Source organism: Henckelia pumila, chromosome 4 (assembly GCF_033568475.1).
Source record: "Henckelia pumila isolate YLH828 chromosome 4, ASM3356847v2, whole genome shotgun sequence".
Lineage (NCBI taxonomy): Eukaryota > Viridiplantae > Streptophyta > Magnoliopsida > Lamiales > Gesneriaceae > Henckelia > Henckelia pumila.
In genome coordinates, this window is record NC_133123.1 from 191,965,447 (window position 1) to 191,978,537 (window position 13,091).

A 13,091-nucleotide genomic window follows, 5' to 3' on the forward strand; every position below is an offset into this window, starting at 1 on the left:
TAAACCGACATAATCGGTCTATCCACACGACAAATTCAAGAAAATATGTTGCATAACATCTACAATAGAAACTACAAAAACAATCGTATCAGAAAACTTAAGCTTGTATGCAAAGAATTTGACATCGATAGAGAGAAATAATCATATTCATCAGCTAAACAATCAATCACCAGAAACAGTCTTTTGCTTCTTCCATTTGTATGCTGCTTCCAAAATCTTGACGGTCTTTGATTGTTATGTTTCTTCAGGGAAAAGGTATTCGACATACTCCTCGTATGCTGCGGCCGGCTCATCCTTGGTTTTTACATACCTCCACTTCTTGAGTTTCTTTGGGAGCTTGACACGCACCAAATCCACATTCCCAAGCTCACCAAAGCTGCTTTCCATGTCCAACCACTCCTCCAAAAGAACCACTCTTTCCTCTGTCAATTCAGGCGCAGAAGTTCTAAAATAGCTAAGGGCTCTTTTGAAAATAGCTCGTGCAAGCCGAGCACATTCTCTCTTTTGTTCATTCTTGCTTTCATGTGCATTTGAGTCCCGCGAGTCCTTCTCCACAGCAGATGCCTCAAACTTTGCATAACTAATCCACACATTCAAGCGTTTGGTGCGTTTCAAAAGCCTCTCATAAAGGGCTCTAGCTCTTTCATATTCAGACTCTGATATTTCAAAGTCAATGTAAGCCTTCCACAACACTTGTGGCATATCTAGTGCAGGTTGGTTGATCGCTCGCTCGAAAAGTGCTCTGGCTCGCTCTGTTTCGGCCAAGGACCTCTCCAACTCAGCAAATTTGCTCCAGACACAAGAGTTCTCAGGTGACCACTCCAAATACTTGTCATACAGCTTCCGACAACGTTCTATGTTCCCAAGCCGCAGCTCCATCTCAATGTAATTCTTAAATATCTTATCTTTGGGAGCCCTGCCAATCGCTGACCCCAAGATCCGCCGTGCCCGATCAATATCTAACTGACGTATTTCAAACCGCGCGGCCATCAACCAAATCTTCCCAAACGAAAATTTGTCATGAGGAATCGTCTCGAGGCACGATTTATACAACTCTCTGGTGCGATCCACGTTCCGTGCATCAAGCTCTTGGTACAAAACATAACTGATCCACAAGTAGATGTATGGCCGCCAATATCGCTTCTTTTGGACTCGAGGAATGTTTGCTATGGCCCTCTCGTATACATCCTCGATCCTGTTTTGATCTCCTACACTCTCCTCCAACCTAATGTAATCAAACCAAGCGTCGTAATGGCGCGGGTTTTCCCGAACCTCGTCCTCATACTGCAACCTCCTCTGGGAAGAAACAAAGTTTTTGTAGAGGTCCACCGTGGGGCAGAGCTGTTGAGCAGGCATCCACTCCATCCACCGCTCAAAGACCCGCCTCGCGGCAGCCGCATTTCCCAGCATCTCCTCCATGTGGATATAGTCGCGCCACAATCGATTCACTTGTGGCAACAAGAGAGTGGCGCGATCGAAAACATTCCTGGCGTGATTCACAAACTGACCCCTCATCTCGAAATTGGCGTACTCCAACCATAGTTTAGAATCTCGATAATCCACTCCCAAAGCTCGTTCCCAGACGGACCTAGCGCGAGTGAAGTCCTTCTGGGACTCCTCCCACTTGGCATATGTCACCCACACCCCCCGAAATCTTTGGACACGGTCTTCGAATTCCTCGCGTTTGCGGAGGCGGTAATCGCTTAGCTCGGTGTTGTTCTTGATTCGGGTATGTCTGCTGGGTAAGTTTCGGTCCTCTTCCGCCATGGTTTGAAGAAGAAAAATCTGTCCAAGAATGAATTATTTTTTGTAGTAATGCTAAATGGTGAGAAAGTAGAGTGAATCTCAATCTTTAATCCAAATCCAAATCAAAATCAAAATCAAAAGAAAGAATCATAGACCAAATCGAAATCTAAACGAAAAAGGATAAAGATGAATATGTGAATCTGGAGGTGGATCTTTTGCTACCTTCCATGCAAAGTTTCCGTTGTAAATTGGTTCATGGTTTTAATAAGTGGGTCTAGAAAAACTCGTGTGATGGTCAAGTTTTGCAGTGTCTACATAAGACTAGTGTGTTATTGAGTTTCAATATAAGTCTTTTGGATTATAAAGAAATATATATTTATCTTTATTTTATCATCTTCAAAAAAGAAAAAAAGTTTTCTATCACCAAATTCCCAATATTGTGGACACTGGCGGACCTATATGATCCCGAAAAGATGCGACTGCCTCCTCCTAAAATTTTTTTAAAAAATAATAATACATATATAATATCATTTTTAAATACTAATTTAATTGTACAACTTTCCTCTTTAAATGGTGTTTGGGAAAGCTTAAAAGCTCTTTGAAACAATTTATAAGCTGTTTTCAAGCTTTTAAGCTCTCAAATTTTGTTTGACAAATTTTTTTTAAAACAGCTTATAAGCTGTTAAAATAAGTTGTTTGACAGCTTATAAGCAGTTTTTAAAAAAGTAAGAGGGTGTTTGGCAGAGCTTAAAAGCTCTTTCAAACAGCTTATAAGCTGTTTCAAACAGCTTATAAGCTGTTTTAGAGCTTTTAAGCTCTCAAATTTTGTTTGGCAAAATTTTTTAACAACAGCGTATAACTGTTTTTAAAAAAGTAAGGGGGATGTACTTTTTTCAAAAAGATCTTATTTTAATATTCTATCTCTCTAAAATATCCTTGAATATATTCATAAATCTCCATCATATCCTCCACCCATTAAATATTAAATATTATTTTAAAAAAATTTACAAATCACATAAATTTTTCTAAAGTAAAATATTAAAACAATTTTATATTTTAATACTAAAACTATTTTCGTATATGTATAACTCGAAATATTATTTTCATATAATTATACTCTTTTTGGTAATTTTGACAATAAAAAGATCTTATAATACCAAACATATTAAAATCTTTAAGTTGTTTAAAATAAGTTTAGCCAAACACTTTAACAGCTTATTTTTAAAATAAGTTCTAACAGCTTATAAGCTCGTAAAATAGCTTTTAAGCTATAGGAGCTTATAAGCTCTTTTTAATAAGCTTAGAATGTACTTTTTTCAAAAAGATCTTATTTTAATATTTTATCTCTCTAAAATATCATTGACTATTTTCATAAATCTCCATCATATCCTCCACTCATTAAATATTAAATATTATTTTTAAAAAAAAATTACAAATCACATAAATTTTTCTAAAATAAAATATTAAAATAATTTTATATTTTAATATAGGTTTATTCTAAAAATATTTTTTTATATGTATAACTTGAAACATTATTTTCATATAATTATACTTTTTTTGGTAATTTTGACAATAAAAAAATCTTATAATACCAAGCATATCAACAACTTTAAGTTGATTAAAATAAGTTTACCAAAACACTTTAACAGCTTATTTTTAAAATAAGTTCCAACAGCTTATAAGATCTTAAAATAGCTTTTAAGTTCTAGGAGCTTATAAGCTATTTTTAATAAGCTTAGCCAAACACTAATAATAAAGAATCACCTCCATTTTCACTACCATGATCAACTTTGAATAAATAACAATAAATACAGATTTAGAGATCACGACGAGTTACTGAAAGAAGGACCAATCTTCACTATTATCGCGTTGAAAAGTTTTATGAAGTGACAGATTTACAACTTCGAGAGTTAAACAATCGTTTTAACGAGGTGAACACAAATTTGTTGTTATGTTTGATATGTTTTGATCCATAAAATTGTTTTTTACTTATGATGAAGAAAATTTTTTTTTGATTTGCTCAATTTTATCATCTGATTTCTCTATAATAACGTTAGTTCATCTTGAACACCAACTTCACAATTCTATTTTTGACATAAGTAGAAATCAATTCTCGGAGGCTATATAAATTAACGAGATTGCTAATTATTTAATCAAAAAAACATCAATGATATAATTTGATATATTTACTTTTGAAGTTAACATTGTTATTATTAATTGTAACTGCAACTGTAGTGAGCATTTTTTGAATATTCAAAATCATCAAAACATCACTTCATAATCGATTGAGAGATGATATGTAAATAATATTTTGGTATTATATATTGAGTGAGATATATTTGATACAATTGATAATGAATATATTATTTAGTATTTTCATAGAGTGAAATATGAGAGATTGTAAAATATATAAAGTTAATATATGACATTTATTGTACATTTTTCTTTAAGCTATTGAATTCGCCCCATATGATAAAAAATTCTGGGTACACCACTGATTGTGATATCACAAACGGGACTATAGATCCGACAAAGTAGAGCTGTCGAATAATCCTCTGCTGTTATTAGAGAACAAGTTGTTTTGGAACTTACTTGGTTTTGGTGTTGACAAAACTATACAAGATACATATTGAAGTAAACTGCTCTGTCCAATAGCTAAACCGAGTACACAAACTGGACAAGGTAACTAAACTGAGCTAATCAAGCTAAAGTGGATTCAGTTTAGGGAGCTAAACTAATCAGTGTCCCATAGCTAAAACTGTTCCAGCAAGCCAGACTGAAATCACCAAAACTGAACAGTTACTCAACTATCCAAGATCGCATGATCAAGATTGAACTCTTTACACCAGTCTACTTTTATGGATAGAGTTTTCTGTACATAGATGACATCACAAAGCTACAGAGCGCCACAGTGTACCTTCGTGTTAAAAGTACGAGACAACAAATATGAAGAGATAACGACTACTATTTGAATTCAAATTAGAGCTGTTGTAAGAGAACATATAAATAGAGATAAAAGGACGCATAAAGACTGACCTGGCTCCAAGAAGAACTTACAAACATATTCAAGTCATCAAGAGGTAAACATTAAACTGAACACTTTCAGTCTACCAACAGATATTCATTCGAGGGGTGAAAATCTTACATTAAAGAATAAGTCAAAGAGCCAAATAACACAAGCACACACATCAAGCATAATCAGATCAGTGAGGATCATTGTTGTGCTGAGTGTTGAACTTGTAACGAGAGAAATAAGTTGAGGTACTGCAAACCTCATTAAGTAAAGAAACAGTCGCGGACTCTGTTCTTGTAACTAGGAGTTCTGGGATAGGCAGTGGGTAAGTCCTAGTCTTGGATCGGACTCTTGAAAATTACTTGTAATAGTAAAATTCTTCTAGTGGATCCTTTCAAGGTGGAAGAATGGGTGACGTAGGAGTATTCAAATCTCCGAACATCCAAAAACAAACTCTTGTGCATCTTAATTTCACTCAATCACTTTCACCCACTCACCAAGTAATTTGATCATTAGTTCAGAATATATTATTCGGCATCATTTCGCACAATATCTTGTTTGCCGATTAATATCGACACCGAGAAAGAAAAAGCTCAGTTGACCAACCTCAACTAAACATAACGCAGCAGTTTAAGAGGTAATCAAACTAATTCCCTGTCAATCAACATCAAAACATTTTATCTACTCAGTTAATCGATCATAACAATCTGTTATTAGAGAACAACACCTCACACAAAACGCCCTTGCTTTGCGTGCTACCAATTTATTTTTAAAAAAACTTTTTTTGTTTGTTTGTTTTGTTTTTGGTTGTTTGTTGTACAGATGGAACGTACTTTCCTTTTGGCAATAACACTACTTTCTTCTTTTGTTTATCTTAGGTTCGTTTTGTTTTGTTTTTTATTTTTCAAAGGTTTCTTTTTTAAACGTATTCTCAAGATATTAACAAAGTAAAATTCATTTTAATATACGAATTATTTATAATCGACAAATTCATACATTCATATAAAATATTTAAATGATTAAGTTGGTACATCATCAAGCTAAAAAAATAAACTTAAACTTATAATAAAATTGCATATCAATTATTTTTAATAAACCAACCATTTTATTTTTCAAAATTATTTTATCTTATTAATAAAAAAATAAATTTAAATTTATTTAAATTTTATATTATAATAAATAATTTTCTTATTATTTGTATGTTTATAAATAATTAAATATATAATAAAATTACTTTTTTTACTCTATTTGTATTAGAGTATTAAAATTATAAAATCACATTCTTAAATAAATCATATGTACATATAATATATTTTAAAAAACTTATAAAAATATAATAAAATATATATTTATTTATTTTTTAATAGTTTATATACCAAAATTATTTTAATTACATTAACATTAAAAAAATTGTAATACATTTAAAACGCCACTTTATTAGTCTATACATCAAAAATGAAGGAAACAAAAAATTTAAAAACAAAATTCACAGCTAGCTAAACGGTGGCGTTTTGCATGAACAATACCAAGTGCTGTTCTTAGAGAACAGTAGAGGGTCCAGATCCGTTGAATAATAGTTTTGTTAGTCAAACTAATCACGTGAACTTTTCATCAAACCAGAGAATACTGTTAACATATAACAGAACCGAGGCCTGTACTAAGTACAGTTTCCTTAAAACAGATTCATCCCATCCGGTGTGTGCTACGAGGATGACAACGGACGACTGTTTTCCAAAATACAACGGCAGAACCTTGGAGTCACTTAGCACGAAGTTACTACACAGGCGAACTGATTTATCTGAATGGTATCACCCAGAAGCTTTGGAAAGAACAGAAGAGTACGAGTTTCAGTAGTCGAATATGATGTACTTAATGACTTGTACACGACCAGAAATAGCCTATGTAGTAAGCAAATTGAGCAGATTCACGAGTAAACCAGGAGTGCTAAGGTATTTAAGATACACTTGTGATCATGGGATGCATTATACTAGATATCCCACTGTTATTGAAGGATACAATGATGCAAATTGGATATTTCATATGAAAGATTCAAAATCTACAAGTGGATTTGAATTCACTTTAGAAGGTGCAGCAATTGCATGGAAATATTATAAACAAAATGTAATAGCCAGATCCACAATGGATTCTGAGTTTATCGCACTTGATAAGTGTGCTGAAGAGGCTGAATGGTTACGTTTATTCTTAGAAGATGTTCCAGGATGGGTAAACCTATACCGGCTATATGCATTCATTGTGATAGTCAATATGCAATTGGAAGGGCGCAAAAAAATATGTATAATGGTAAGTCTAGATATATATGTCATAGACACAATACCATATCATTCGACAACTACTCTCAACTGGAGTTATCTCTATTGATTATGTCAAGTCAAAGGATAATATAGCAGATCCGTTAACCAAATGGTTAAACAGAGAGTTAGTTGCAATATCTTCATAAGGAATGAGACTGAAGCCAATAGTATAAATTGGTGCGAAGGAAAATCCAACCTACACTAACTGGAGATCCCAAGAACTAAGTTCAATGTGACAACCTAATCGCACTAATTCGGTAGATCACTGTGGGGGTTATCCCCAATTTATTCCCATTGCAGACAGTGAGTGTTGAGGATAAGCATATGAATTTTAATTATTCTGATGGAATCAACATAGAATCACCTTTGTGAAAGAGAAGTGAGACCGCTTTGAAGGAATTGCAAGGATCAATTCTAGACCCTCTCACAGAACCAGACAAGTGTTCATGGCCAAAACGAACACGATCATGAGAAATAAATTGTATCAGGGAGATTCTTGTGTGAAGTATATTCTAATTTACACAAACGGATGTACAGTTCAAATACATCGTGTCTACTGTCAACCAGTGAATTACTATGCTTTCACAAGGAAAGGTTCAAAGGGTAACTCCTACCTATCCTATGCATGATTCAACTGTTGAAATTTATCACGTATATCTTCGTTTATCTTTCAATTTCCATTCATGTGGGGGATTGTTGGACTAATTTATATTGGACTATGGGTTTTTTCATTCATGTGAATGGAAATTGGGTAAATGTATAAATGGGCTTGTTAAAGTGGATGGTTAATTGTGGAATAAATGAGTATCTCACATTGAAAAATAAGCAAGGCATGGATGAGCTTATATAGTGTTATATTTTATTAAGATGTCAGAATTATTGGTCAATAGGCTCTCTCTCGCGCGCGCCTGCGCAGATGGGGGTACAAATCAACGATTTGTACTAAAAAAGGCGTGACTTGTGTGCAAGCGTACGAGCGTGACCTGGGTGCGTCGAATGTCGGAACGATCAAGGCAAAAGTGTCGGCCTAGAGTTGGATACGTTTTGCTAATTTTTTATATCAATTTTCACCCTCCATGTGCTCGGATGTCCCTATACATTTATTTTTCCCAGTTGCTCTGATGACACATTTATTTTTGCCAGTTGCTTTTATGGCTTCCACCCCACATGTTTGGCATTTTATGGGAACTATCGGTAGCAACTATTATAGAAGACTCATGGTCTTCTATAAAAAACGACAATCTCTCCAAATCCTTTCTTCAAGCTCAAAAAGTTTCAACTTCTGTAAATGCGGTTTTCTCTGCCCCTCCCTTCTACGCACGCTCTCTTCGCCTTCTCGACAGTGCCCTTCTTTTTCCACTACTCCCGCGGCTGATATCTATACGCTCCTGTACGTTTCTAAGTTCCTGCCGCACCTGCTCATTCCAGAGCTTCTGTGTGATCCTACTTCCAATGACTCAAGATTATTATAATTGGGAGATACTCTCACCCCGATTCTTTGATAGATGTTGACTTGTATCTATTGGGGTTCAAGATAATGTAGAGTCATCCTTATTGAATTTCTCAAGTATTTTTTTCTACATAATGTGACTGAATTAGAACCATCCCTTCTGATGTTCTATGGATTTTAATTCCAAGGATGACATCGGCTAAGCCTAAATCTTTAATGTCGAATTTTGAATTCAACAATTTCTTAGTGGATTTAATCATCTCATCATTGCTTATGATAAGCATGTCATCTACGTAAAGAAATAGAATTACATAGCCACTTTCAGTGTTCTTAACGTATACACATTTGTCACACTCATTGATTTTGAATCCATTTTCAAGTATGACTTTGTCAAATTTTTTGTGCCATTGTTTTGGTGCTTGTTTTAACACATACATAGACTTCACTAATTTACAAACTTTATTTTCTTGCCCAGGTGCTGAAAATCCTCAGGTTGTTCCATGTAAATTTCTTCTTTTAAATCTCCATTTAGAAAGACAGTCTTTACATCATTTGCTCTACTTCAATATTCCGCAAGGCGGTAATTGCAAGTAACACTCAGAGTGAAGTTATTCTCGTTACTAGAGAATAAGTGTCAAAGTAATCAAGCCCTTCACGTTGACGGTAACCCTTGATTACCAATCTGGCTTTATACTTTTCTATCGTTCCATTTGATTTAATATTTCGTTTAAAAATCCATTTATAACCTTATGGTTTTCTTCCGGGTGGAAGATCCACTAGTTCCCATGTATGATTTTGCAAAATTGGTTTTTTTTTCGGAATTTATAGCCTCCTTGCATTGAGGTCCTTCAGATTAATTCACAGCTTCTTTGAAGCTTTGAGGTTCACTTTCCAACATGAAAGTGATGAAATTTGGACCAAATGATTTCTTAGTTCTAGCTCTCTTGCTACGTCTAGTTTCAACCTCGTTGTTAACCTTTTGTTCCATTGTCTCGTGATATCTTTTAGATGAACTTGGTTCTTCCTTAGATTTGCAAGGGAACATATGTTCAAAAAACGAGGCATTCCTCGATTCCATTATCGTATTATTATGAATATCAGGTAATTGAGATTCATATACAAGAAAACGATAAGCGCTACTATTGTGTGCATATCCAATGAAAACGCAATCAACAGTTTTAGGTCCAATCTTTACCTTTGTCGGAGTAGGTACAACTACTTTAGCAAGACACCCCCACACTCGCAAATATTTATAGAAAGGTGTTCTTCCTTTCCATAATTCATATGAGCTTTTATCTTGCTTCTTTCAGGTTACCTTATTTAAAAGGTAATTAGCTGTTAGAACAACTTCCCCCACATATCTATGGTAAAACATAACTCAATAACAGTGCATTCATAATTTTTTTCAAAGTGCGATTTTTCCTCTCTGCAACGCCATTTTGCTGAGGAGATTAAGGTGCAGTTCTTTCGTGTCTTATGCCATGTTGAGTACAAAACTCAGCAAATGGTGATTCATATTCACCTCCACAATCACTTCTTAACACCTTAATTTTCTTGCTAAGTTGGTTTTCAACTTCACTTTTATAGTGGACAAATTTTTCAATGGCTTCATCTTTACTTTTAAGAAGATACACATAACAATATTTCGTGATATCATCAACAAAAGTAATGAAATATTTATTTCTACCACATGTTGGAACTGCTTTTAAATCACATATATCAGTGTGAATTAAATCAAGGAGTTCATTAATTTCTTTCAACTGTTTGAAAAGATGATCTTGTTAGCTTTGCCTCAACACAATTTTTGCATTTTAGTTGTGTATTGATTTAGAATGTTGGAATAATCTTTAAGTTAATTAATCTATGAATCATATCATAATTAACATGTCCTAGTCTACCATACCACAAATTGAAAGACTCAAGAAAGTAAGCAGAAGATTTCATTTTATTAATAACGGGCTTAATAGTCATTACATTAAGCTTGAACAAACCATTGCTTGCATAACCTTTTCCAACAAACATTCCATTCTTATACAACAACCTTATCTAACTCGAAGACAATGCGAAAACCATGATTGCTTAAAAGCGATTTGGAGACCAAATTCTTTCGAACCTCCGGTACATAAAACACATTGTTGAGAGTCGGCTCTTTTCCAGAAGTCATCTTCATGATCACTTTCTTTTGTCCCTTGATATCTGAGGTAGCAGAGTTCCCCATGAATAGTTTTTCACCATTCTCTGATTCATCAAGAGTATCAAATTTTTTTTTGTCATAGAAAACATGACGGGTGGCACCAGTGTCAATCCACCACTCCTTTAGATTTGATCCAAACAGATTCACTTCAAAAATTAAAGCGAAGAGGTCTATGTTTGAAACCTCCTTAGATATATCCTCCATGAGATTTACTTCACGGTTTCTTTTAGGCTTTTTGCATTCCGAAGACTTGTGGCCTGGACCGCCACAATTTTAGCACTTTCCAAGAAACTTTTTTTTGAACACATCTTTCTTTGGGCTCAACTTGGAGCCTCCACCAGCAAATCTCTTTACCTTTGAGCATTTCTTTTGCTAAAAAATATCAGCTTTAGCAGCATTTCGAGAATACAATCGTCTTTCAGAACTCTTATTTTCTTCCTCGATACGAAGTCGAACAATGAGCTCTTCAACATTCATCTCCTTTTGTTTGTGCTTCAAATATTTCTTGAAATCATTCAAAGCCGGAGGCAAAATTTTCAATAATAGCTGCACTTGGAAGGTTTCACTTAGTACCATGCCCTCCACGTGTATATCATGTAATATCACTTGGAGTTACTGAACCTGGCTGATAGCTGATTTAGAGTTGGTCATCTTGTAGTCCAAGAATCTACCAACAATGAACTTCTTAGCTCGACATCTTCAGTTTTTTATTTTCGATCCAAAGACTCCCACAATTCCCGAACCGTATTTTTCCCACTATACACATTGTACAGTGAATCAGACAAACCATTCATTATATAATTTCTACACAAGAAATCTGAATGGTGCCATTGTGAATACCCCAATATTCAACAGCCTTAAATGATCGATTATATCAATAATCAAATGCACAATAATTTGGATATGAAAAGGTCACATGTAATAGACATTTTAATGGGTTTTATGGCCATAAAATGCTGATTATGTCCATTGATGTGTGGCCTTTCAGCTCACCTTGAAGAATATAAGTAGCCCTCTCAATTGTGAAGGAAATCACATCCAAAAAAGAATTTCTAAGTCCATTGACCAGATATTTTTCGCCACACAAAAAAACTTCTGAATCCAATCCCCACAATTCACAATATATATTTTTATGTTTTTCATATTCTTCCAAAATTTCAACCCAATCCAACGGTTAGATTTGTGTAAAACGCCTTCTCAAGAATACTGCACAGATTTATGCGAGAGGAGAGCAGATTCTGGTTTTTGCCCAGAAACCAACCTATATCACAACCAAATTCAATCCCCACTGTTCGGAACTTGTTTCTCCCCTATGTAAACATGTTGTACAAATTTCATCATGGTCCAACGGTTCAACGTGTCGCAAATTCTTCTGCAAGGTGACTGATTTTCAAGCATATGCAAATCCGAAAAATCATTTTTGCTATCCTATTCTCGAGCAAGAAGTCCATCAGATTTATTTCCCTTTTCTGATCAATTTCGAAGCACATCAGTAGCTGAATTTATGTCCAAGAATCGATCAAAGATCCGTTGGCCAAGGCCGAGTAGATACTACAACTTTTGAGCATCGAATTCTGCACAAGATCGAGAATTTTAAAGTCTTTACGTTCGATCATTCCAGAAAGTTTCAGTCACATTTGATTCAAGAAAAACAAGTAAGTGAGCTTTTATACTTCTTTTGTGTGATATAAGTCTCCACACTTATATTCATTCTTGAGTGAGTTAATTTATCAAATAAATTACATATACTTTTGAAAATTCAATCGGCATAATACGTATATTCATTTCACTTTGATATGCTATTTTTTGTCTATTACGTATTTTATTTGAAAGATTTAAGAGTTATTTGGAAGTATTTGAGATGCACTGTTAAGAATCGATTTAGAAATGGTTAAAGAATTTCCGATGATTTCATTTGATATGGCCCTGATGCGGTGCGTTATAATAACCGTTCTTTTGGACTCGTCCCTTAGAGGAGTAAAATATAGGGAACTGATCAGTAAACCATGGAAAATGAGATAATTATCAGTGAAAAGTTTGGTTCGTATTTGTGTCGGATTCAACATGTTTAATTTGTTTCTAGATTATGATATGTACATAAGTATATTTTGGTGTTAATCATGTCCGATCGGCCCCCACTTGCTGAGTGTTTTCCAAAACATTCACCCCTTACTTCCATCCTCAGATAATGAAGAAGACCGGCTAGAAGAGGATCATGAACAACAACTATTTTGGGATTGGTGATTAACTTGAGACACAAAGATTCAAGAATTTATTTCAGTTTTATTTCTTACGTTATCGCTTCCGCACTTATGTTTTCTCTGTAAAAATAGTTATGGTTTATGAAATAGACTGGTTTTTGGCAAGATTTGTACT

At 34.4% G+C, this 13,091-nt stretch overlaps 1 protein-coding gene across 1 annotated transcript; it reads right to left on the reverse strand.

The window, feature by feature from the left end:
- Positions 1-108: 108 nt before the first annotated feature.
- On the reverse strand, positions 109-1,818 carry LOC140866691 (uncharacterized). The gene has a single exon (XM_073271725.1). The coding sequence runs from the start codon at positions 1,765-1,767 to the stop codon at positions 235-237; it is 1,533 nt and encodes a 510-aa protein (XP_073127826.1). The 5' UTR covers positions 1,768-1,818; the 3' UTR covers positions 109-234.
- Positions 1,819-13,091: the final 11,273 nt, after the last annotated feature.

What these genes read in the sequence shown, in the direction of transcription:
- LOC140866691 (XM_073271725.1), bottom strand. Translation starts at nt 1,767, where the DNA reads ATGGCGGAAGAGGACCGAAACTTACCCAGCAGACATACCCGAATCAAG.